Consider the following 26,658-nt stretch of genomic DNA (forward strand, 5'->3'; position numbering starts at 1 on the left):
CCAAAGTTTCTAAAAAGTTATACATTCGACATACAAATGTTTGGGGCAGTTTTACCTGGATGGAAAGCCTATTCATTACTTTATAGTGTTTCCAACCTATCTAAAACAATGATGAAATCTAAAGTTTTACCCTACCCAATACTGTATATGATTCACCAGTAAAACGATCTCTGCTGCCCCTTATAGATGATGGTCTGGAGCCCACTGAAGTCCGTTTAGGTGATGGTGTACCACTTCTATAAGAGAGGAATAGAAAAAAATTCCAGGATAAGGATGTAATAAAGTATAAAATGTCAAAGCATGGAATAAAACTTTTCATGTGAAAGCTTTTTACTCATGCCAAAATATTAGCATTATTGTAGTTGGTCAGAATTACTAAAATGACAGTTATAACCATTCAATTAAAAATCATTCAATACAGAACAAGTAGAAAGCAATTATCATGCAGACTAAACAAAGATTAGATGTATTTCAGAAAGTAGGAAAACAAGATGGGAAACAAAGATGAAACTAAAAGATGACAAACTTTCAAACTGATCAATTAATGACACTTTCTTGATTATTAAATTGTAAATAAATAATGCAATGAGACTGGGTATGCTCAAGGCATCATGATGGCTGCTTTGTTAAAAAGAAGAAAGGAAAAGCCCCTGGGTTGATGGTAAAATGGTTAGTTAGAATATCTAGTGACCTAACCGGCCCAAAGGTATTTCTTGCTCAAACAGAGAGCTGATGGCTGCTCTCTGACCTTGTTTCGGTATGTTGGAGGCACAGGTCTAGCAGATTAGGGAACACCAAAGGAGTAGAGAATAATGGTTGATTAGGTACTTTTACAAAAACCTAACCCCCCTGGATGTCCTTCTGGTAAAACCCCTTGATGGAAGAAGATCAATGGTGTCCAAACCAGGACCTGGTTCTGATAGACATCTCCCTCTTTTATCAAAACCCTCCAACCACCAACCCTCCTTCTTCTTTCCTTAAAGATCTGACTGCTAATTATGTACAACTGCTATTTATTTGGGAAAGGGTAATAAGGGAGAGGACTAGGAAAGAGGTCACACAGGGGTGACCTTAGGCTAAAAGCCCAGACTGAAGGTAGGCCCTTTCGCTTTGGGCAACAGCTGGGATCAGTCTGGAAGCTTTATCTATGTTCTTGTTCTCCTATGCCGGCCACCTAAATCTAGCATTAAAGAATCAGCAAATGTCTTTAGGTGTAGCAGGCATGGAGGGAGATGATATAGGTTTCATGACTGACTCAACCTGCCCTTCAGGGTAAAACCCTCTTAGGCAGTCCAGTCAGTCCACACAGGTCTTGATTTAAAGGAGAGAGAGGATCAGTTCACAGTCACTGTGGGCATAGGATATGATCAGGAAATCCTCATGAAAATAGTTTCCAATCCTGAGGTGAGAATCAGAGCTGCTTTCACTCCACGGTTCAAAACTAAACACCCGAGACTTCATTGGTTCCCATAATTCCCTGCCCCCAACCATTCCAACTCACCCTGTCACCCTGTTTCTCCAGGATTCCATTTCCACTCTGTGTAAAATCTTCCCTTACAGTCTACAGGATTAGAAGGAGTCCAGAAATGGATGATATCATAGATCCATCAAAGATGGAACCATATTATTTTTGAGTATAATAAAATCCTTAGTAAAATTAACTTGAAGATTTTTAACCAAATATAACCTTAAAAAGATAAACAGCTACAGAATCATGCTATATGTGAAATGATACTGTGAAAAATACTCAAGACAAAGTGCCAAAGTGGATCTTAGAAAATATTTCATATAACCTCATTTTACAAATGAAAAAAACTGAGACCCAGAAAGATGAAATGACTTACCTAAAAAATCATATAGCTAATAAACTGCAAAAGATCCAAATTTCATTCTTTGAGGGTGGGGGGTGTAAAAAGAACTACAGTTTTAATTGGAGGCTTCAGTGCAATTGAAAAAAATAATAAATACTGTAATCAGTTTTAGGACCATACACTTTTGAATGGGGGCCAATAATTTCAGTTGTAGAGGCCATGTTTACTGAAACAATAAGAAAAGGAATTATTCTTTGGAAAATCCTTTGATGGCTGAGAATAAAAGCCACCACCAGACATACACTTTGCAATTCTTCCTATAGGACCTTAATGACTCAGCAAACCTGGGATCCAATTCAAACTTTTAGAGATGACATTTGAGCATGCATGATGTCATCAACCAGGAGAATACTGGTGGCAATTACAGTGCAAGACTGAAGAAACTGCTTCTTGACATAATAGTTATCCCAAATGCCAGCTTCAGCCACAATAATGTGCTCACCTGTCTTCAAATTGACAAGTTGTCTTGATTCTTCATGTTCAGTGTGTACCTTAACTAATGCTTCCTGACGGTCAAAACCAAAGTTCTGAGCAAGAACCTTGGTAATAATGAGCAAAACATCAACAAAAGCTTGGATTCCAAGACAGGCACTTCCCATGACATTGAACTTATGTTTAATGAGAGAGCTTAGGCTATGGCCACTTCCACTGCACCCGCACCAACTATACAGCCATCTTCAACAGTATTCTTGACAGCACGCAGACCATCTCTTACTGCATCCTGGAACTGTATAAGGGTGTACTTATTTGATCCTTTGACCATCAATGTGACAGATTGAGGGTTGCCACATTTCTCAATAAAGGTGAATTTTTCTTCTCCCAGGGTATAGTCATAGACCAGGCCTGCATGTCCCAAACAGTCAGGATTTAACTCTTCAGAAGAATTCATAGCCATCCCACCACATGCAAGACTCAATCTTTCCATTTTCTTCTTTTTTGCTCTGTGGAGGGATACTATACCTTCTTTTGCAAGAATATCTAGAGGAAAAGAGTTCCTTTTGATTAATAACAACAAATCCTTTGTCTAAATCACAGCACACTTTTCAGTTCTATTTTCTTTACTCCATCTTCACTGAATTTCCTTTCCGCTTTTACTAGCTTCTCTCTCTCCTCTGCACTCTTGTAAAAAAAAAATCCAGAATTAACTTCTGGTTTTTCATATTCTAATGACACATTACATGTAAGGATATAAGTGTCTTCTACTCTTTTTTTTATATCAGGGTGTAGGGCAGCATGGTCTAAAACCAGGACTCTCATCATTGATGTGTCAGTTTCTGATTTATGCTTCATCTCCATGATTTCTACTATGAAAAGATCAATAGGTTCACCAGGTTTTCTGACAGTCAAAATTGAGTCTACTACTGCCTCAGTCAGCACATCAGCCAAGTCAGCATTGACTTCGGTGTGCAGGGATGATCAGGCCACATCTATGAATTTCTCTATTTCCTTGCTGATTTTGACATGTTCCAAGACTTCAGTGCCTTCATCTTGGCAGCTTGAAACCCTTCTGTTATTCTCCGGGGTATAGCCCTTCAGAGATGGAGAGAAAGAAAGATCAGCCAGTTTCAGCATCTCTCCAATGATGAGAACATTTGAAGTAGTGCCATCACCAATAATGTCTTCCTATGCTGTATCTACTTTGGTTATCAAGGAGCTGTTGGGTGTCGAATGTGTATCTTGTGTAACAACACATTGCCATTCTTGGTGAGCTTGATGTCTCAGGCGCCAGATATAAACATCTTCATGGTGCCCTTGGGCCCCGGGTTGGTCCTCAACACATCCTGTAGCCCCCAGAATGCACTGATTTCATGGTCAGCATAATCTGGCTTTGGGCCACCTTGGCTTTGGGGTTAAGTGCCTTTATGGCCAACATAACTATGGTGCAGTGGCAGCTGTGGACAAGGAGAAAAAAGGGGAGGAGAGCACAACTGAAGTGGCTCAAGATGAGCCCAGCTCCACATAGATCCAAGAGACCACCCAAATTTCATTCTACTCAATTTCTTATAGCACCTAATACATATCACAATTATATCCCACAATTTGTGCAGCCATTCCCTAGTACTAAGCATCCTTTTAATTTCCAATTCTTTGCTACCACAAAAAGAAATGTTATAAATATTTTTGTATATATGTATCCTTTTCCCTCTGATCTCTTTTCAGTATAGACCTAATAATATTTCTGGGTCAAAAAGATATACACTGTTTTATAGCCCTTTGGATAAAGTCCAAAATTGTTTTCCAAATGGCTGAAATAGTTCATAACTACTCCAACAGTTTTATTAATGTTCCTATTTTCCTACTTCCCTTCCAGCATTTGTCATTTCTGATATAACATGGTATATACCTCAGAGTTGTTTTAATTTGCATTTTTCTAATCAATAGTGATTTAGAACATTTTTTCACATGCCTATAAAAAGCTGTGATTTCTTCTGAAAGCTACCTGTTCATATTCTTGACAATTTATCATTTGGGGAATGGTGCCTATTTTTATAAATCTGACTCCGTTCCCTATATAATTTGAGAAAAGAAGCCTTTATCAGAGAAATTTACCATAAAAGTTTTTTATATTATTTCATTATCTATGGTACCTTTCAGCAAATGTCATTTCCCTAATTGGGCATCTAGAAAGTGCAGTGGGAATAGAGCAAAGTCAGAAAGATCTGAGTTCAAAAATGGCTTCAGACACTAATTGTATAGCCCTGGGCAAATGACTTAGTCTTGTTAAAGAAGACACATTTTTCTTACATTAGAGAAAAATTCATGGAGGAAGTAAAGTGAAGAATTGTATGCTTCCATCTGCATTTACACTTCATCATTTCATTCTCTGGTGGTGAATAGCCTTTTTTGTCCTGAATCTCTTGGCGTTGTCCTGGATCTTTGCATTGAGAATAGTTAAGTCATTCACGGCTGATCCTCATACATTATTGCTATTACCGTGACCGTGTATAATGTTCTCCTGCTTCTGCTCACTTCATTTTGCATCACTTCACATAATTCTTTCCAGATTCTCCTGTGATGTTTTTGTTCACAGTTTCTTAAGGCACAATAGTATTAAAAGCATAAATCATAACCTATTCGGTCATTCCTCAATTCATGGGGCATTCCTTCAGTTTCCAGTTCTTTACCAGTACAAAAAGAGCTGTTATAAATATTTTTGTACAAGTAGGTCCTTTTCCCTTATTTTTTATCTTTTCAGGATAGAGATCTAGTAATGTTATTACTAGGTCAATGCACAGTTTATGACCCTTTGGAAATGGTTCCAAATTGCTCTCCAGAATGTTTGGATCAGTCCATAGCTCCAATGACAGTGTATTAGTGTCTTGATTTTTCCATATCTCCTCCAATATTTATCATTTTCCTTCTTTGTTATATTAGCCAGATAGGTGTGAGATGGTACTTCAGAGTTGGTTTAATTTGCATTTTTCTAACAGTGATTTAAAGCCTTTTTTCATCTGACTAAAGATAGTTCCAATTTCTTCATGAAAATTGCCTACTTATAGCCTTTGATTATTTGTCAACTGAGGAATGCTTTATATTCTTATTTATCTCGGTTCTCTATACATTTGAGAAATGAGATCTTTGTTATATACTTGCTATAAAACATCCCCTTCCCCCCATTTGTTGTTTTTTTCTAATCTTTGTTGCATCTTTTTGTCTGTACAAAAATGCATACCTCCTGGCCCTAGAATTGGTAACCAGGTCCCCGGCTCTCCATAATGTTCTCTGCCTTGGAACTACATTCAGGACCACGTAACCAACTATAAGCATTCTTCTGCACTGTAATATTTATTGGGAAAGGAAATGAGAATTTGGAAAACAGGGAAAGAGTTGCCCCTTCCCCCACCAACTGTTAGTCTTGTTTCCTTTCCACAGCACCCTGAAACAGGGACCTATACCTTTGTATGGGCAAAAGAGTTATTAATCAGCACCAGCTGAACCAGCTGAAGCCAGCAAATAGTCTCCTGTAATCTCTCAGACACCCTTCCCACCTCTGAATGGATAGCTCCCAAAGCTACTATTGTCAATCTTAACCACCTCCCAAAAGGCCTACCACTGCTTTTACTGCTACCTGGGCTCTGGGCTGGTCCTCATTCAGGTGTTACCAGACCTCTCCTGCCAACCTCCTATATGAAACTAGAAAAATACCTCACTCTAACCTTTGCTGCCTTTACTGTTTCAGAATTTCATTTGAGGCTTTCTTTTAAAGTTTTTGGAAGGGAATGTTAAGAAAATGTGACTGGATTATTTTGTTGTCTTTATCTTTTTGGCTCCCCCTCAGTCTAGTTAATTCTAACAGAGATTTGGCTCCTGAGTAAAAAACTGGTTTTGGTCATAGCAACTGAAAAAAATTTAATTGAGTCATAATGTAGTTGAATATGTACCCATATTATTTTCCCTGAGAGAATCTAAGCTCTTTGAGGGAACTGAATTTTTTCATTTTTGTCTCTATATCCTCAGTGCCTGGCAGTGTCTAATATATACCAGGTAGTTAATAAACACTTGTAGATTGACATATACAATTGTGCTAAGAATATAGCAAGACCAATTCATTATGAATAACAATATTCCTGTGGGAAAATATGCTTAAAGTTTTAACTTGGGAAGCCAGAAACATATCTGACCTAACTTCCTGCCCTAATGATTCTACTAACTCCATAGTATTGGTGTAGTAGCTCTCTGGCCAGGGATTTTATGTCACAGACTGGCAGTCTGGTGAATTTTATTGACCCCTTTCTCAGAATATTTTTAATGAATAAAATGCATGGGGTTCCAAAGGAAACCAATAATGCTGCAATAAAGATGTAATTTTTTTTCTATCCAAGTTCAAAGATTCCTTGAAATCTTTCTTTAGATGCAAAGTTAAGAACTTTTGTTCTTAAGCCTGAAGCAAGATTCTAGCAAAGAACAGCAGTGGATACTAGGGTAAGTAATGGAAAAGGGAGACGATGTTGTAGGGTATTAGAGGGAAGAAGTTGTTGGGAAAGAGTCCCTTACCAATTTAGATGAAAACTACCTGGAATCAATACTGAGTTATCTCTTGGCCCAAAATCTCTGTATTCTTCTGGAATCTGTGAATCTTAAAAACTACTCAGACTGTACTTTAGAAGATTTGATTTAGCTATTTCCTTATTGTAACAATGGAGATACTTGGTCTAACAAGAATCAGGAATGTATTGGGAACTTTTAAAATTATTCCACTCTACTCAGACAGTGCCTTAGGGGAAGATAAAGTTGTAAACTCCTGATTGAACAATGAAGGTACTTAACCCATGACTTATAGTGAAGCTAGAACTTTAAGCTAAGTCTATTTTTAGATCTAATACAAAAGGGTGTTAAGTACCTATAAAGGTTAAATTAATCACAAAAAGGTCAAGTAACTCACAAAAAGGAAGCTTAACAAAGAAATGTGAAGTACTCAGAAGATATAATCTAACCAGAGAAGGTGAGAACTAAGAATGGGCAGTCCTGGAAAAAAGTGTCTACTGTGATTGGTAGACATGAAAATTTAGGGGAGGTGACATAAGAGGAAATTTCTTTAAAAAGAGGGGTAAAAAGTCAGTTCAGGGAATTCAGTTCAGAGAGGAACTGGAGTCAGAACTCAGTTCAGGAGATTGAGTTCAGTGGAGGACAGGAGCTTCCTTGGAGACGGTCTTGTGGTGAGTGAAAAGACTGATTCCCTTTCCTTTAGACTCAGGAAGGCCACTTTGGCCAAGGCCTTTAAACTACTGCCTGGCTCAGCCCGAGCCAGAGCAATTTAAATTAATTCTCTCTCTCCTTTCCTTAATTCCTTCTCTCTATATTAATTAAAATCTTCATAATTCCCTGCCTTGGGTGTTTTATTATTTGGGAATCATCCCTGGTGACCAATTATTTAGATCTAAGTCAAAACACTAAAATTATCCTTACAGTTTTGGCTGACCACGTAGGTTTGTGACAAAAACCCTCAAATTTCTGTGAAATCTCTTTCCTTTCTCTCGTCATTACTTGCTCAAGTCAGTAAGTCTTTTTAAACATGCTAACTCAACTTCAAAATACAGCTGCAAGAGCGGGTGAGTAAATTTATGCTTCCCATTCTACTATTTCATAACAGGTTCTCTCTCTCCACCAAAATATTAAATAAAACAAAGCTTCACAACTTCTTTTTTCCCTGATATAATCAGATTAAAGCTTTGGAGGTTTTCCATTGGTAGTAACAGTGCATTTATAATATGTTCTTCACAGTATTGTAGATGTGCACTATATGGCACACAGGAGGTGCTTAATAAAGATGGTCTCTCTTATTATAAGAATACAATTCAATTTAATAAAAAGTGATGGGAGTGGGGGAACAGGCAGCTAGGGTGGCTCTGTGGATTGAGAGCCAGACCTAGAGATGGCAGGTCCTGGATTGAGATCTGGCCTCAGACACTTCCTAGCTATGTGAGATCCTGGGCAAGTCACTTAACCCCCATTTCCTAACCCTTACTGCTCTTCTGCTTTGGAGCCAATACACAGTATTGATTCTAAGACAGAAGGTAAGGGTTTTTAAAAAAAGCGATTAGAATCTACTCTGTACCAGTCACTATGAAAGGCTGTAGAGGCAATAAATGAAGGAATCCATGACCTCAAGATATTTACATTTTATTGGGAGGATATGACATTACAAAGAAATAAAATCAAGATATTTTAAAAGGATAGATAAAGAACAATAACTTAGTGGTCCTATGAAAACTTCAGTTAGGAGTTGAAATCTGAGCAGAATCCTACAGGAAGCTAAGAATTCTAGAAAGAAGATGCAGAGTTCCAAGTATGAGGGACAATCTATGGAAACCATGGAGCCTGGAAATGGAATATTAAGTTTGAGGAACAGGTACCAATTAGACAATTTTACTAGAACAGAACATGTAAGAATGGTAGTATTATGAAAGGCAACAAGGGACTAGATTGTGGAGGGTTTAAATGTGAAAAGGAGTTTATATTTTATCCTAGGGAGCCACTCAAGATGCAAAGAAAGAAAATCAAAGGGTCAGACATGTTTTACGAACATTAATTTGGCAGAATGGGCAGATTAGAGAGGAGGTGAAACAAAATGGAGCAAACAAATGATATAATATAGCTAAAACTATATAAGTTGAGGAATTAATGTACTGAACTATGAATTTCCTTGGGGTAAGAAACCAGTCTTATTTAGCATATCATCTCCCTTAACTGCTTACACACAATATTTTGTGCACAGTGGAGCTCCTTAATATTTTGTTGAATGGTTGAGAAAGTCTTTAAAGAAGAAAAATGAAGAAAAGGTGAGATGTCTCTTTCATACACACAAGAGCTATATACACTCTTAAATGCTACTGTGCAAATTATACAATTATAGATTCATGGTATTAGAAGGAAACTCATGGGGGCAATTGGGTAGCTAAATGGATTGAGAGCCAGGCCTAGAGATAGGAGGTCCTAGGTTCAAATCTGACCTCAGACACTTCCCAGCTGTGTGACCCTGGGCAAGTCACTTGACCTCCATTGCCTAGGCCTTACCACTCTTCTGCCTTGGAATCAATACACAGTATTGACTATAAGATGGAAGGTAAGGGTTTAAAAAAAAAAGAAAAAGAAGGAAACTCAGAGACTATCTAGTCAAACTGAAAAGGATATTGTTTTTTAATGCTTTTATATTATTGATCATAAACTAAGTGAACACATATAATCCTCTAGGTAGGGCAGAGAAGTTGTTATGGTGGAACTGCCTAGGGAAAATAGCTGAGCAAAGGGGAGGGAAAAGTAAGGCATCATAGAATCGGCAGTATTTATATATACAAGATGTCTACAGTGGGATATTAATCAATTAGATATCATAACCTCCATTAAAAATCACAAGACTGAAAATCACAATTCTGAGAAATCTTCACGGACTAAGAGTATGTAACAGTGAGAGAACATCATATAAATGAACTGAAATTATGGTGTTTGATAATTAGAAGAAAATGGTATACTTACCAGAACAGAACAAAATTAGGGAAAGCATGAAAAATAAAGGTAACTCAGAATTAGGGTTTACTCTCAGTAAGACTAAAGAATTACATCCTTCTGACCAAAGTATACCTCTGCTGGAAGTGCTACAGTTTCTGCTTTCTGACACAAAAAGTAGATTTATTTTCTTCCTTAAGGAAATTTCACCTAACTTCACAAAGAGGCAGTCATGTTTAGCAATATTTGGCAAACAAAAGAGAAGACTTTAGGTAAGTATTTGCATTTCAAAAATACTTATTAAAAAAGGAAGGAGCAAATAATGTAGCCTGAAATACTAAAAACTACCTAAAATTTCAGACTAAATTATCTTCCAGGAAATCCAACAGCCTTTAACAGTTCATAACAATTTGTAACAATGAAACAATAAAATGAAAAACGTCTTCTACCAAAAATAAACAAAATGGCAAGATAATTTAAAAATATAACAATCTGTTTTATAAAGATTTGTTACATAATTCTACTTTGCTCACAAATAATTCATTTGATATGAAATTTTTTTCATTATTTTTGGATTTTTTTAATGTTTAAAAACTTTTTATGTTCTGAAAATTTGCTTTTGAGCCAGTATTATCCACATAAACCTATTAAATAATATTTTAAACTTGCAATGTTATTGTAAATAGTATTTTAAACTTGCTTAACATACAAATAAAAGCCATAAAGTTATATAGATTGACTGCAATAAGACAGAAGACATTCCAAAAGAAGCAATGAACACAATCCAGTCATGAATAAGTGCAAGAAATCAGGTCTAGGGGAAAAAGAAACTATCATGAAGTTTTAAAGTTAATTAGTTGTGTAGTTTATGCTACAAAACTGAAAGCTGCAGTTATAAAAACAATCTATCAACACATATGTTAGATCAGTATTTTGGCTGATAAAGGCTGCTAGGATTGGCTTCTGTTTATTAATTTTAGACACTGCTAAGTGTTAAGAAGAAAATTACTGCAAATTTTTCAGCCAAGCTAGACATACTAAATCCTAGAACTAGAAAGACATAGGTCATCACCTTTTATTGTTCTTCAGTGCAGTAACATGGACACTGTCAGACAGAAATAGGCAATTATTAAGAGACTGATATTACTATTTTTTAAAAAGTTAACAACTTGCAAAGAAATAAATTTGATGGTCACCTTCCAAAGAAGTACTTTCATTGTTCTACTGATAAAACTCAAATATGCATTTATAGAAGAGTGTCTCAGTTCAGACATTTCTTTTCACAACAAAAAGAAAGACTTCTTTTTTTGAATCATTCAGGTTAAGTTGTAACTATCCAATACATAGCCTGAATAGTAAACACATAGTCTATGCCTAAAGTTGGACCAAGAATAAAAATTGGCCTGGTATGTGTTACAGTGTCTTATTCACTGCAGAGCTTTCAGGTAAAGTCTAAAAATGGGGGAATGAGACAAGTAACTTTCCTCTAAACAGTTAAAAAGTATCATAAAACAATTTAAAAAGAATACTTTAAAAAATTTTTAAGGAAATAAACTGCAAAGATAAGCAGAGGAAAAAAGAAATTATAAAGGATGAGACAAGAAAAAAAACCCAACTACTTGACAAAATAATATACTTACTGAGTAAAGACGTATCAGACAATAGACATGCATTGCTGCTGATTAACTATTAGCATAAGAAGTTAATAGCACTATAAATTAATGTAAAAATAATTAAATATATATTCAATTTATATATGTGTACATATATATGTATATATACATATACATATATATATGAAAGCCAGGCCTACTTCATGAAATATTAAAGTATGGCAATGCAGTCTCAATTTTAAAAATAAAACTAAAAATAGATATTCCTTACCTGCCTTTATTCTCTTTTCCTTTCATTTTATTTTCTTGACTTTTTCCTCCTGTTGGATCCCATTCTACACAGTTATCGTCAACTTTCAAGTTCAGATGAGATGATGAGCCATCCAAACTGAAGTTAAGTGCTATTTAAGACATGTTAAAAATATTAAAAGATAATGGGTCATATATCTACACTTTAATGAGCTTGCAATTTCAAATATAAAAATCTAAAGTGCTGAAATTCACTATTGTTCCTCCTATGACAAAAAGGATCCAGAGACTGAGACCAATATCTCACACAGTATAATGCCTCATAATGCCTGACTAATGGGGTCATTGTATGAAGAGTCCTTTGTAAACAGTTTAGTACAATAAAAATATGAACCAACATGGATAATCTCAGGGAGATAACAGACATTTTGATGTTCCCAGGACAACACTTTGCAAGACACATCCCTTGCCATTCTGATGGGGCAGAATATATGTAGATTTGATTGAGGAAAGTGGTAGGAGTAGTACCCTAGGGCAAGGATATGAAACCTAGTAAACTGCACCCTACCCAAGGCACCTATGAGCACAGAATCAAAATGGAGAAATCAGAAATAATCTAGTCTCCAATCACTCATTTTATAGAAAGATCTCAAGTAAAGGAAGGTGACTGACTCCCAGTAAATTAATGTATTGTGTACTAGAATACTTAAAGCATTTTCTATTTTCATGTTAAATAAAAGTTTTTATAGAGAGCTATAAACATTATTATGGTGCAATTTTAAAAAATCGTGTATTGAAATTTCTTTGCCCATTTAGTTTTAACAGTGATTTCTGGATTTCAACTGCTATTTTTAGGAAATATTCAAGGGTTATAGGACAACTATTTAATTAACATGAGAGGTTTTTGAAACTTGGAATGTTAGCAAAGAAAGGTAAGATAATCTGTTGATTGGCTTGAAAATAAGGAAACCCAGGGACTACCTATTCTATTGAATTATAATAATTCTGATAATATCCTTCATGATTACATATTTCCATTTTCTAATTTACCTTTTACTCCCCATCCCTTCTAGTTGCAAGATTTAATAAGAAATACTGAGAGATTAAAATGGTAAGAATAGAAGGTATAAACAAATGTAATTCAAGAAGAGGCACAAAAAATTTAGAATATAAATTTTTCTCTTAGAATATACATATTCTATTGACACAAAGAGTAGTAGCATAGTAGCATTAACCTTAGTGAATTTGAAGTAAAAAAGTGAACCTGAGGATTTTGTTTTTATTCATGACTTGGAAAGTAAAAGAAACACCCAATTTATTTCTTCTGTGAACACTGTCATAAATCGTACCCCCCCCAAAAAAAAGATGACATTTGTACAAGACTTATTAGCATCAGAAATAACTGAGAATAAAAAATGCAAATTATGTAAAGTTTAAAATTATTTTTCAGAAAGGATACTAAAAAAAAAGGTGATATCGCACAATAGAAAGAATACTAAATTTAGAAACCGAAAGCCTAAGTTCTAATCTTGGTTCTTCCATTTACCACTTCTCTGATCTAGTATAAGTTTCTAGATGTCAATTTCCTTATCTGTAAAGTGAGAAGATGGGGCCAATCGATGTTTAATGTCCTTTCTACTTTTAAATTCTATAATCTACTGAAAATAGAGAGTAACAGGTGTGACTATGGAATAATAGCAGGAGACAATGACAAAGAAGAGAAGAAGAAACTATACCAATGGTTATAAATATAAAATATAAAACATATATACACACATACACACAGATTATATAGACAGAGGTATACAGAGAATATGTAATAAGCAAAAGCAGGTAGTCAGCTTAACTTAAAGGAGTAAAAATGATTTCAAAAGTTTCATTAAGATTTGAAAAATGACACAGCAATTGAATACAGCAGTGAAAATGTGGACCTAGTTCAAAAGAAAGAAACTGGATAAAAAGGGAGATCAAGGAAGTATATTCTACATCAAGAAGACATTTGCTTTATTTCTCTTGGGTTTTTTCCCCCAACATAACTTATAAGGAAAAACATTTTGCATGATTTCGCATGTATGCTGTATTATCATACTGCTTGCCTTCTCAATGGGTGGGGAAGAGGACAGAGGGAAGGATCAAATTTGAAACTTAAAATAAATGTTTAAATTAAAATTAAAAGGGAGGACATTCACCTAAGTTTGAGAGAGAAAACAGAACATTTAAGTTGAGGACCAGGTCAAATGAAACAAACAAAACCTAATAGTAGAAGTATTTGCAAACAGTAAGAACAGCTGAAAAAAAAAAAACTGAACTAACACATCAAAACATGGCACAGAAACAAGATGTGGCTATTAAGGGAGAATTCAACACTCCCTCTGCTGAAAACTGGTTCTTTGATGGGTCTGTGAACTCAGAGGGCAGATTGCAATGCATCCACACCTTTTCATCCTCTACAATTCTTACCTTTATCCACCTGTAATCTTCCACAAGATATCTACTTAACTAAAGGATTTCCTCTAGATCTTTTTAAAATTACACAAAGCATTTCTGATCACATGTCTACTGAGATGGTAGACTAGACATTTTCCCCAATACCCATTAAGTCTTACTTCCTCTCCCTGAGGAGGAACTAATTACAGCCATAGAAAAATTATAACTGAATCCATAGAACAAGACAGTGGGAAACTAAAAAAACTTTTGTATTAACATTAGAGAACACTAATCTTTAACATGTTCATTTGGCTCCCCTTCCCTCTATACAAGAACATATATGCATAAACTGACCCATAGGTCTTTGTCTGAAACCCAGGAAAGTGTTGTCCTACTGTTAGAACTTGCCAACAGAATCCACAGTTGTCCATTCTCTATCCATTACAAGTAGCAGAAACTGATCTGCCCAACCACACTGGTGGTGGGGGAATTGGGCAAACCCTGAAATCATTCTGTTTGAGTGCCCTTTTTATTCAGGAACTCCAAGGCTATACAGGTTCTATATAAAATATCCTCCAAACTCTCCCCTAACCCTTCAAAAAGATGTAGAAATTAATTCAGCCCAATCAGAGCTTTAGAAATGACAACATGGAAAGGAACTGAGGCAAGAGACTAGTGTCAGTCTTAAGAAAAGGGCTAAAACACAGTGGGGGCCAGTCCCATACCACCAGAAGCTATTTAGTTAGGGAAGGGAATAGGCCAGTGAAAATCCCCATCTTAGAAGAAGGGTGACACAATTTTGTAGTCATATCCCACTGAAAAGCACTGAGGAAAGAGGTTTGTGTCTACAATGGTATCAGAGAGGCAATTAGTTTAAGCTGGAGGGACTTGGTGCCATTGTCCCTCCATGAACAATACCCAGTCTCACTTATACTTCAATAAAAGTGAAATCAGAGGCAATTGGCATATAGAAGAGTGGAAGGACATGAACTCAGAAATGAGATTTCATGATAAATAGTAAATAAAGTGATCTTAGGGAGGACAAGGAATAGAAAATTAGACTGTACTTTATAGAACATAAATTAGATGCTACCATAAAGAACTGCCTCTATCCACTGAACTTCTTTCATGAACTCACATTTCTAAAGAGAGTTCAACAGAAAAAAAAGGGACCATGGAAGTATCTACAAAGTTTATAATGTAGATGTTATTTAGGCAAAGGTTAGTAGTTGGTACTTCAGAAGCTTAACTCATGAGGAATAAAAAGAAAATAAAAAAGTCATAAATAAGGATATAGAAAATTAGTTAGAGAATCAAGTTCAGAATCAACAAAAAGGAAACAGAAATAATGAAAAGGAAAAAGTAAAGAAATTTTTCTTACAAGGTGGCACAAAAAACTAGAGAAAGAATGGATGATTTTTAATGAAGAAAAAGAGGGAAAGAATTAAAATATATATAAAAATATATAAAAATATATAAATACATATGTAAAAATATATATATAATATAGAAAAATATAGAAAAATTAATCAATAAATTGAAATTTCAACGTTGGATAAATGGGGGAGTGGTACTGAAGAGAGGAAAAACATTTGTGGAAATGAGGCTACATCAAAGTAGTTTATGCAAAACTACTTATAGAGGCAAAGTACTGACTTAGATGAAAAATTTTAAAATCCTTTTAAAAAGCAACACTAAAGACATGGAAGAAAACAGAAAATTAAATCATAACTTTATTATTTTTAAACCCTTACCTTACAACTTAGAATCAACACTACATATTGGTTCTAAGGCAGAAGAGCATTAAGAGCTAAGCAATGGTGGTTAAGTGACTTGCCCAGGGTCACATAACTAGGAAGTAAACCCATTTGGGTTTTTTTTTTAATTTAATTTATTTCTTTTAAATCCTTACCTTCTGTCTTAGAATCAATGCTATGTATTGGTTCCAAGGCAGAAGAGTGGTAAGGGCTAGGCAATGGGGGTTAAGTGACTTGCCCAGGGTCAACACAGCTAGGAAGTATCTAAGGCCAGATTTGAACCTAGGCCCTCCCATATCTAGGCCTGGCTCTCAATCCACTGAGCCATCTAGCTGCCCCATAAATCATAACTTTAAATTTGAATGGATTAAACAATGCAATAAAATGAAAGAGAATGGCAGAATGCATAACAAAAAAAATCCACAATCTTCTAATTACAATAACCATCTAAAAAGCAAAAATGTATATAGAATAAAAATGAAAAGCTGAAAACGAAATTTACTATGTGTAAGGTGAAAGCAAAAAAGTCAAGAATTGTAATCATAATATCAGACAAACTAAATCTGAAATTCACAATGACAATCTGGATAAAAAAGAAATGGAAAATTACATATGCTTAAAGGAACCACAGACAATGAAGTCATGTCAACATAAAACTTATACTCTGAGAAAGTCACTTAATCCTATAGACTCTTATGCAAAATGGGCAGAAGAAGGAAAAAGCAAACCACTCCAGTATCTTTACCAAGAAAACCCTTTCCCCAAAAAAATGGGATCACAAAGAGTCAGACAGGACTGAAACAACTGAACAATAACAAAAATGAAGAATTTGGGGCTAAAACTAATAACAGGGTAGAGTACAGCAGGGCAATTACCTCTTTAAGATCAAGACATCATGCCTTTTACCTATGATTACATTAGTTTGCTTAGCTATTATTATATTACAATTTTAACTCACATTGAACTTGCAGTTCACTATAGTCTCTATATCTTTTTGCAAGCAAACTTTTGTGTACATATATATGTATAATGCTTCCTGCCTATTGTGTACTCCTAAAATAGATAAAAAAAAAACCAAACCAATTATAGGACTTTATATTTAACCTTCTTAAAGATAAACTTTATTGTATTGGCCAACATTCTAGCTTGCCAAAAACTTTTAAGATGTTTGCCTTTCTTCCATCCTGCAGTATCTTTCCAATTCTCAATGATGTTTCCAAAGATTACTTAAAGTGGCTCAGTAATCAATCACATTTGCTGTTTTTTTCCACATCCCAAGAGTTAATTCACTTGGGCCTGGTGGTAACTTGAATTTATCAAGGATAGTGAGATGACTAATAAATTGGGCATGCAACTGAAAACAGTAGAAAAACAACAAAGTTTAAACCTAACTAAACACCAACAGAAATCTTGAAAAATCAAAAAAGGGCTTAGTAATATGGAAAGTAAATAAATAGAATTCTAAAACCACTGCCAAAAATGAGGTAACATTGAAAGTAAAAAAATCAAATTCTGAAACCACTTAATTAAAAAATAAAGCAAAGCGTTTGAGGATTTTTTTAAACAATAAAATAGTATATCATTAGCTTATTTGAATTTTTTAAGAGGAAAATGAAATTACCAGTAAAAATAATGAAAAAGAAATTATCAAAGAATAAGTGATACTAATATGTAATAATTAAAATTAAATTATGAGGCTGCTAGTAGCTTTAGTAGCTTTATTACATCAAAGTAGTGGTAGAAAAAAGAGGGAAATGTTCTGATGGAATGAAGCTCACCACCGCCAAGGCTTCTCCCTCAGGTTCCAATCTCCAGCCAGAAGAGCAATGTCTGAGGAGTTGCTGGGTAAGCAGTTTTCTCCACCCACTAGCTCTCCCACGTCACATATCAGGAACCAATCATAATTCCTTAATTTGCCTGGCACTGCCCAGGGGACAGTGCATGTGGAATCAGTTTCCCCTCTCATTGGTTTCAACTTCCTTTCTCTATCTCTGCACATCTCAATGGTAAACACTGATTTATTACATCAAAGCAAAGGGAGGGAAATTCCCTTCTCACAAATATAAACAATTTTGCTCAACTACATGCCAATAAAACTGACAAATTAAATGTATAATTATTATGTTAATAAAATGTTAAAAATGATGATGATGAGGTTACCTATGGCATAGCTGGGACAAGAAACCTGATCTCCATTCCCAGTCTAGTACTTTCTACTATATACCACTATGATAACTATTTTCTAGATAAGATCTATTACTTCATTTAAGGAATCACCAATGAGGAATTCTGCTTTACAAATGCAAACTGGGACCTGCTCCACAATTTATAGTCTTAGAGAACTATCTAGGACTCTTATATAGTTAAGTGATTTACCCTGTGATATAGCCAGTATGTGTCAGAAGCAGGAGTTAAATACAGTTCTTTATCATTTTAAGGTCAAGTTTCTATCCACTACATACCACAATGCCTTTTGCTGCAAATATTATCCCATTATTAAAAAGCATTTAATTAATAACTCCTTTTTGTTCACACTCTAGGATGTCCCACAGTCTTAGTGCTTAACCTGCCTATTGCCCTAGAAAATTAGTTCCCAAGAATCATGTATGGTCATTCAAGAATGATCCTCAGAAAGAGATATGCTGCCTACCCTCCCGGCCAAACACAGGGCAAGGTAAGAAATTTAAAAAAATACTGTTATATAGGAAACAATTTTAGAATCAGCCTTAACCTTCCTTGTGACAAGTTCCTGAAGTAGTTAAGTCCTACCAAAACAACTCAAAGAAATAGACCAGCCCTGAAAAGAAGGGTAATTCTAACATACTACAAATATTACCACAAGGGCCTGGAATAAAAGAGAATGAATAGTTGCATACACAAAATAAGGTTAAAGAGGCTTTGTTCATAATAATTCTGCTTATGAGTTAATCTGAGCAATGTTTTAAAAGCAGGCTCTACTTTTATTTCCCTTTAGGTTTTAGCATCAACTGCAAAGTTTCTGCTAATATCCTATTAAGATTACAAAAAAAATAAATTGGAAATCACTAGCCTTAAAAAAACTAAAAGTACAGATGAGAAGTAGAAATAGAAACACTGACAATTCCCTTGCTATATGTTTATGAGACCAAAGAATTAAAGCTAGATGGGTCATTAGATTTCATCTAGTCAGTCTAATCTAATTTAACAGATAAAATATGAATGAGAGAAATGGACTTGTTCTAAGTCATACAAGTAGTAAGTAAATGGAAAAACAGAGAATGGATTTACAGTTTTCTGACTCCACATCTATCACTATGCACAGAATTAAACTGTCCTCTTTCTCCCTTACTTCTTTTTCCTGAGCTAAGTCTAATACACTAAATCTAGTATTTACCTATCCAAGGATGGCAATAACATTATATGAGATTTCTTGTGGCCCCAACTATGTCCATTTTCCTTTTATCATAACTGTATCCACTGAGTATTTATGTTGAAGATCAGATAAGAAATCCTGCAGCAAACCATATATACAGAGGATATTCATGAATGAGCATTTGGTCTAGTTCAAGATGGGCTTTCCTACTAGGCTGCTCAGACTAGTTGTAATTCTAATGGTGTGGACTGACTCCAGTATATGTGTTGCACTAAGATCTGTTGGAGATGAGGTTGGTTCTACTCAACGTGAGTAAGTGCTTAATTTCAGCCATGGTCACAAAGCTGTGTAATCGTAAATGAAACTTCCAAGGGAGACCAAAACAAAATCTCCCCCAACTCCTTAGGACTCAAGATGAATTTTTTTATGAATGACCCAGGCTCAACACAAATAGAAAAGCTCCCTAAATCAGAGAAGCTCCATAAGCAATATAATACTGACTTAATCCTAAAAGATTTGGGGAAGAAACTATTAGTAGTCTCAAGTACAAGAAACAAAATATAGCTAAAGTTGCCAAATTTGATTGATCACTAAATTAGTTATAGGGTGAATGAAAGAAAAGAGAAAGAAAAAAATAAAGGACAGGGGATCTCAAAGTTAAAAAAAACATAAAACTTAAAAATTGCAATTACAAAACTAGAAGACACAACACAGTCACTATGTAGTGTTGGAAACTAAAAAAAAATTTTAGAAACAAGAGTGAAAGGCACTCAAACCAACTTAAATAATAGCCCTTTCATAATTAAATGAGATTCATTCTCCAATGAAATGAGAATAAGATGCCCACTGAAGATTACTCAATGACATTTCAGTCTCTTTCCCATATCTCAATGAAATCATCAAGAAAAAGGAAGGCGTCCATCCTCTACACAGTTTATAGGAAAGATAAAATGTAGACAAGACTGATATATTGCCCAATTAAATCTTATCCTTCTGGCACAAAATCTTAAAAACTATAGATAGCCAAAGAAATTTCAGGGTTTTTTTTTTTTATGTAGCTCTTTATTTTACCTTTAGTTTCCAATGTTATTGGATCAGAATACTCTCCTGCCACAGCCTTGTTGCAAGCTCGAACTCGAAAATTCATATATTTTGAATCAAACTTTAAGCCTGAAAGAACATGAATGATCTTTATTCATTAGAGGAAAATGAAATCATAAAATTACTACCACACAAAAAACTTTTAGGCCTTGAGAAAGAGTATCTCACTCAGGTTTTTTTTTAAAGAGGGGCAATTACTTGTATATTATTTCATTTGAAAAAACATCAAGTTTTATCAATAAATACAGTAATTTTACCCTTTAGATAGTACAATTATTTCGTATCTCTTAAAAAAAAGGCTAAAGGCATCCTACCTCATTCTCAGTCTCCAATTCAATCACAGTGACAAAGTTTTCATTATTTATAACTTATTTTTTCATAAAGAATGAGGTGGTTAGCCTGTTTGGGTAGTATAGAACTATTACTTAATATAAAAAAGCAAATGACACCTTGGTAAATTTGACAATTTTATAAAACTTTCTATGCTCCATTCAAGTCGGAATTAGTTTGTCCTACTCTTGTATTTGTCTTGCTGTACTTATACACTACACCTTGCATTATAACTGTATATATCTCCAGTTACCCCCATGTCTCTAAGCTCTCTGACCACAGGAATTATATCATTCAAATTTTCAGACTAGTTTTGCTTCCCACTCAGTGATCATTAACACTAAGTGAAAGGATAACCAGGGATTTCTCAAGAATATTATCTTTAAGATTTTCACATGAAAATCCCTCCAAATCAGTATCTTTTAAATACCAAAGAAAGAATAAACAGTACACTAAACAGTGATAGCAGTCTTAATCTTTAAACTGTCATCATATTAGGTATTTTTAACAATCAATGAAATAAAAGAAGGAAATAAGCATTTATTAAGTGCCTACTACATGCCAGGTACTATACTAAGTGCTTCCATAAATATTTCATTTGATCCTCACAATAACTCTCAGAGATTAAATACTGTTATTACCCTCATTTTAAAGTTGAGGAAACTAAGGCAAAAACAAGTTAAGTGACTTGCTCTGGATTATGTAGCTAGTAAGTATCTGAAGTGGAATAAGAACTTTCTGACTCCAGACCCAGTCATCTATCTACTGTGACACTTCGCTGCCTTGTTAAGTTTTATGTTTATTTGGAGGGCAAAATCAGACTTATCTGTCCATTAAAAAAAAAAAGATAAAATTCAAATAAAGGGAAGAGCCTGCCAGGGAAATTCAGAGGGGAACATCTTAGATTCCTTGCCTGCCTAAGGCAACGACTGTATCTCACTCCCTCCTGCAACTCCACCTCCAAAAACCATCTCATCTTAACATGCTCCCATGTGGATACCTCCCTTCCCACTTTACTTTTCAACTTTTTAGCCACACACTGCTCTCTGCAGAGGCCAAATCCTAGAAATGATTACCTACCTGAACTCATTCTACAATGATTAACTAACTCCTACACTATAATAATCTCCCCATACCAGTGATTCTGAATCTCTAGCTGTCACAATTCAAACCTCAGTTCTCCATTTTCCATTGCAGCTTCCAATTCTTGTCCCTCAACCCAACCCTCTTCCACAACATACCACCAAGCTCTTTGAAATGCCTGCTCCACAGATACCAAACTTGGTTTCATCTTAATTTTTTTCCTTTCTAGTCCTTCCATCATCTTGCAATGACTGACACCTGGCTCCTTCTGATGACATAGCATCCCTGACAACCTTTCCCAGCACTGATTACATTTTCACTCATACCTCCAATTTACTAGTCAAGAGTGGAAACTAGAATACTCCTAGCTCCCCAATACTAAGATTACAAAACCTCTTCCTCTTTTGTGATTTATTCAATCCATATTTACCAAACAATCAAGAGTCTGGTAACTGTTACCAACCTAATTCAAAGCCACTCTCTTTCTTTCTTATGAGAGTATAGTACCTAGCTCAGTCTTTCTATCCTCCCCAAATCCTTCCTTCTTACTAAAGAACATCACTATACATACAAATACTCCCACAAAGATCCTAAACTTCCAGTTCCTCAACTTACTCATTTAACCTACTTTGACCTACTCCTCCACCCCACCTTCTATCCTATCATCTGCTCCAAACACTCCTACTCATTAGCTCCTGAACAAAGGTGGAGAAAATAATGAAACTAAATGATTTAATTATGTTATTAATCTTAACTGGGTCCTCATGATGCCAGGGCCTGCTACCCCTCCCTAATTGATTCTCACTATCTCATTTATCACCATGGCACCTTTTCCAAATCTTTCCATCCTTCTTCAAACCTTTCATGGCTTGCTACCCCCACCATCTCAACTAAGAACTTTACCTCATATTTCACTAAAAAGCATAAGGTCATGTTCCTACTTTGGGGTTCACTCAGTCATTTATTCACTATTAAAAAAACTGTAATAGCTTTTCATACAGCAGGTTTGGTAGATAACTCCCTTTAAGACTCTATCACTGTCCTTCACTCTTGCCTCAGATAAAAAGGTAGTCCTTCTTGTCAAGGTAAATACTTCTAGATTAGAATACTCTCCTGATACAACTCTGTTGCAAGCTCAAACTCAAAAGTTCATATATTTTGAATAAAAATTTAATCCTAAAAGAATATGAATGTTATTCATTCATAAAAGAAAATAAAAGCATAAAATATGTTAACATTAAATAAATTCTTCCGTCCTGTCACATCTCCAGCAGATTATCTGTAGTAGATAGTAGAGAATATTCCTATTCTTTTACCTTCACTCTCTCACTGTGTACTGGCTATTCCTCTATCACCTACAAATATTCCCATGTCTCTGTCCTCCTTAAAAAATACCCCTCATTTAGAGATATAAACTACAAAGAATAGAAACTAGCATTAAGAGGGATCACACTCCATCCACTCACACTGACTATAGTCTATGTTTCCTTCCTTTTGTGACTATATTCCTTGAGAAAGCTGTTTATACCAGGTACTTCTACTTATTTTCCTTTCATTCTTCTTGTCTCTCTGAAATTCTGTTTCCAACTTCATCATTCAACTAAAATTGCTCTCTCCAAAATCACCAATGATCTCTTAATTGACAAATCTAATAGCCTTTTCATCCTTAACCTCTCTACTAGATCTGGCACCGCCAATCACCCTCTCCTCCTTGATGCTCTCTTCTCTAGGTTTTTGTAACACTGTTCTCTCCTAATTTCCCCCTTACATATTTAACCATTGCTCAGGCTCCTCTGTTTAGATTCATTCAGATCTTACCCACAAACTGTGGGTGTCCCCCAAGGCTCTATTCTTAGTCCTATTCTCTTCTATAGTATTTTTTTTGATGATCTCATCAACTCCTATTGTAGATTCAAATGTCAACTGTATGTTGATGACTCTCAGATCCACTTACTCACTCTAACTTCTCTTAACCTCTAGTCTCGTCTCCAACTGCTCACCAAACATTTCATTTCATGGTCATCTTAAACTCAACTTAACGAAAACTGAACTCATTATCTTTCTCCCCAAATTCTCCTCCTTCTTAACTTCCCTATTATTGTTGAGGACACTACCATCCTCCTAGTCACCCAGGCTCTCACAGTAGATATCCCCCTCTATTCCTCACTCTCTCCCTTCCCTCATAGTAACTGGTTGCTGAGTGCTACTGATTCTTCAAACTTCAATACCTTCACAATATCTCTGGGATACATTCTCTCCTGTGGATGTGGAACTACTATAACCCTGGCACAAGCCCTCATCACTTCTTGTCTAGAACACCAAAATATTCTACTGGTTTGACTCTCTGCCTCAAGCATCTCTCCATTCAAGTCTATCTTCCCCTCAGACATCAAATTAATCTTCTTAATGTATAGGTCTGATCATGTAACCTTCTATTCAACAAATCTGATAAGCTCCCTATTACCTCCAAGGTCAAATATAAAATCTTGCTGGCATTTAAAGTCCTTCATAATTTGGCCCCTTCCTACCTTCCCAGTCTCCATTATGATCCAGGCACACTGACTTCCTCATTGTTCCTTGAACAAGATACTGAATCTCCCAAATATATGTAATTTCCCTGGCTAACTCTCCCTGGAGTACTTTCCTTTCTTACTGAGGTTTCTCTGGAGTCTCAGATAAAATCCTACAGTGCTCAAGGAACTTTTTCTGATTCTCATAAATACTGTTTATATCTCTCTGTTGAGTATCTCTATTTTATATATATATGTATATATATAATATATAATGTATATACTATATATCTATATCTACATAGATATATCTTGTTTGTATATAGTTGTTTGCATCTCCCACCCCCTCCTTCATTGGACTGTGAGCTCCATGAAAATAAAAACTTTTGTTTGCCTTTCTTTGTATCCTCAGTGTTTAGCACAGTTCCTGGCAAATAGTAGGTTCTTAATAGTTTGTTGATTTGAATAAATATCTAAAATTCAAAAAAAAACTGATATAAATCTCTAAGGGCAGTATCTATTATCTATGTGGTCAAAATAAATATACACATAATTTACATTTTCAGGAAACACAAATAGCACATAGATGTCTGAAAACCTGTAGGGCCTTAAACACAACTAAATAAATGCAAATTAAAAGAGCAGGTGAGTAAAAATAAATTAAACTGACAAAATCACATTGTCAGGGATGTTAGAAAAAAGGGAACATTCATATATACACTGCTGGTATCTAAGGAAATTGATGAAATCCTTTTGGAAAGCAATCTGTCAAGAAGTCAGAAGAATCATGAAGTTAATAATATTCTTTGATCTGCTAATCCTACTATTGGGAATGTGCCCCCCAAAATAAATTATTCACAACTCTATATATTAGTAAAAAAGAAAATTTACCTTTTGTTTTAAAAGACAATACCAAATAGGATAAAAAGTAAGTAAATTAGAAAGCTTGAGAAACTATGAGATAAAATTCAGTGATTATGAATATTTGAAAACAAAGCTTTATATAGGAACTTAATCTTAATTCTGTCCTTTATGGCCACTCTTTATTTTAGTCAATGATTTATATGAATTCACTTCTAAAAATGAGAATGTACAGTCTTTACCAGATAGTGTATAGTCAGTGCCTTTAATGTAATCTATTAATTCCCAGCATCTTTCATCCTTAACACGTGGAAGTCCATCAAAATTAGTTTTCCTGTATTCCAGTGTAAAATGATCAATCTTATTATCTTCCTCTGGCATCCTCCAAGCAACTGTTACACAATTGTCAGCTACCAGACACTCTACTGGATCTATTTCTGGAGCTTTAGGAACTGCAAGGAAAGAAAGAAAGAAAGAAACAGCTATTGTAATCTTAACCAAATATTTATGTTTATAAATTCAAACATTCATATTTTTATTCTAATTTTGAACTCTACAAGCAAATCCCATTAAGATAAATGACTATTCTGATTCCTTACATTATTAGAAAAAAAGATATTTTTGAAACCTGAATTGTTAAAAACACAAACAAAATGTTTCGCATAAAACCTAATTTTGAAAGACAATCCAGTTCCATGTCATTAAAGAAATGAATTATTTCAAGGAAATTAAAAATTATGAGTCCTAATATTCAAATATAAAGGAAATGAAATAATTCCATATCAATACATAAGCATAGTTATAAACCTTTTATTTTCAAGATTCACATACTGAATTTTTTTTAAACCCTTACCTTCCACCTTAGAATCAATATTATGCATTGGTTCCAAGGCAAAACAATGGAAGGGTAGGCAATGGGGGTTAAGTGACTTGCCCAGGGTCATGTAGCTAGGAAGTATCTGAGGCCAGATTTGAACCTAGGACCTCCCGTCTCTAGGCCTAGCTCTCAATCTACTGAGCTACCCAGCTGCCTGCACATACTGAATTTTAAGCAATATAAATTTCAATATAAATAGGTATAACATTTACATTAAAGGTAAAAAGTGAAAAAAATGGGTGATCTAGTTAGATGTCTCGGACAATTGGATTCAAGCAGTTTTATACTTCTAGCTTATTGTTGGCATAATACTATAATCAAGAACAAATAAAGATTAGGATGCAAAATATTCAGATTTAAAATGAAAGAAAAATGTAAAAATAATATGAAATAGATATCAAAACAAATAACTAAAATAACTTCACTGGTGCTTATTTTCTTTTTCTTTTTTTTTTTAATCCTTACCTTCGTCTTGGAATCAATACTGTGTATTGTTTCCAAGGCAGAAAAGTGGTACGGGCTAGGCAACTGGGCTCAAGTGACTTGCCAAGGGTCACACAACTTGGAAGTGTCTGAGGTCAGATTTGAACCTAGGACCTCCTATCTCTAGGCCTGGTTCTCAATCCACTGAGCCACCTGCTACCCCTCTGGTGCTTATTTTCCAAAGATGATGATTTAAAAAA

General features: G+C 35.0%; 1 protein-coding gene and 1 long non-coding RNA gene across 11 annotated transcripts in view; one reads left to right on the plus strand and one right to left on the minus strand.

Moving 5' to 3' along the window:
• The window catches only part of FSD1L (fibronectin type III and SPRY domain containing 1 like), a 104,810-nt gene that overhangs the window by 29,616 nt on the left and 48,536 nt on the right, over positions 1 to 26,658 (minus strand). For 4 of the 10 annotated variants that reach the window (XM_007499620.3, XM_016424278.2, XM_016424273.2 and 1 more), the window contains exons 7-11: positions 25,341 to 25,550; positions 20,285 to 20,383; positions 11,700 to 11,829; positions 10,888 to 10,920; positions 136 to 236 (exon numbers count right to left, since the gene is read on the minus strand). In XM_007499620.3, coding sequence (XP_007499682.1) covers positions 136 to 236; positions 10,888 to 10,920; positions 11,700 to 11,829; positions 20,285 to 20,383; positions 25,341 to 25,550 — 573 coding nt within the window. The remainder of the gene's footprint in view (positions 1 to 135; positions 237 to 10,887; positions 10,921 to 11,699; positions 11,830 to 20,284; positions 20,384 to 25,340; positions 25,551 to 26,658) is intronic. The other 6 variants (XM_056805315.1, XM_056805316.1, XM_016424275.2 and 3 more) reach the window with 3 other exon arrangements.
• LOC130455501 (uncharacterized) overlaps positions 232 to 26,658 on the plus strand; it is a 74,471-nt gene continuing 48,044 nt past the window's right edge. The window contains exons 1-2 of the long non-coding RNA XR_008913510.1: positions 232 to 9,151; positions 18,402 to 18,535. This is a non-coding gene — a long non-coding RNA (uncharacterized LOC130455501). The remainder of the gene's footprint in view (positions 9,152 to 18,401; positions 18,536 to 26,658) is intronic.

This window comes from Monodelphis domestica, chromosome 7 (genome assembly GCF_027887165.1).
Source record: "Monodelphis domestica isolate mMonDom1 chromosome 7, mMonDom1.pri, whole genome shotgun sequence".
In the NCBI taxonomy this organism is placed as follows: Eukaryota; Metazoa; Chordata; class Mammalia; order Didelphimorphia; family Didelphidae; genus Monodelphis; species Monodelphis domestica.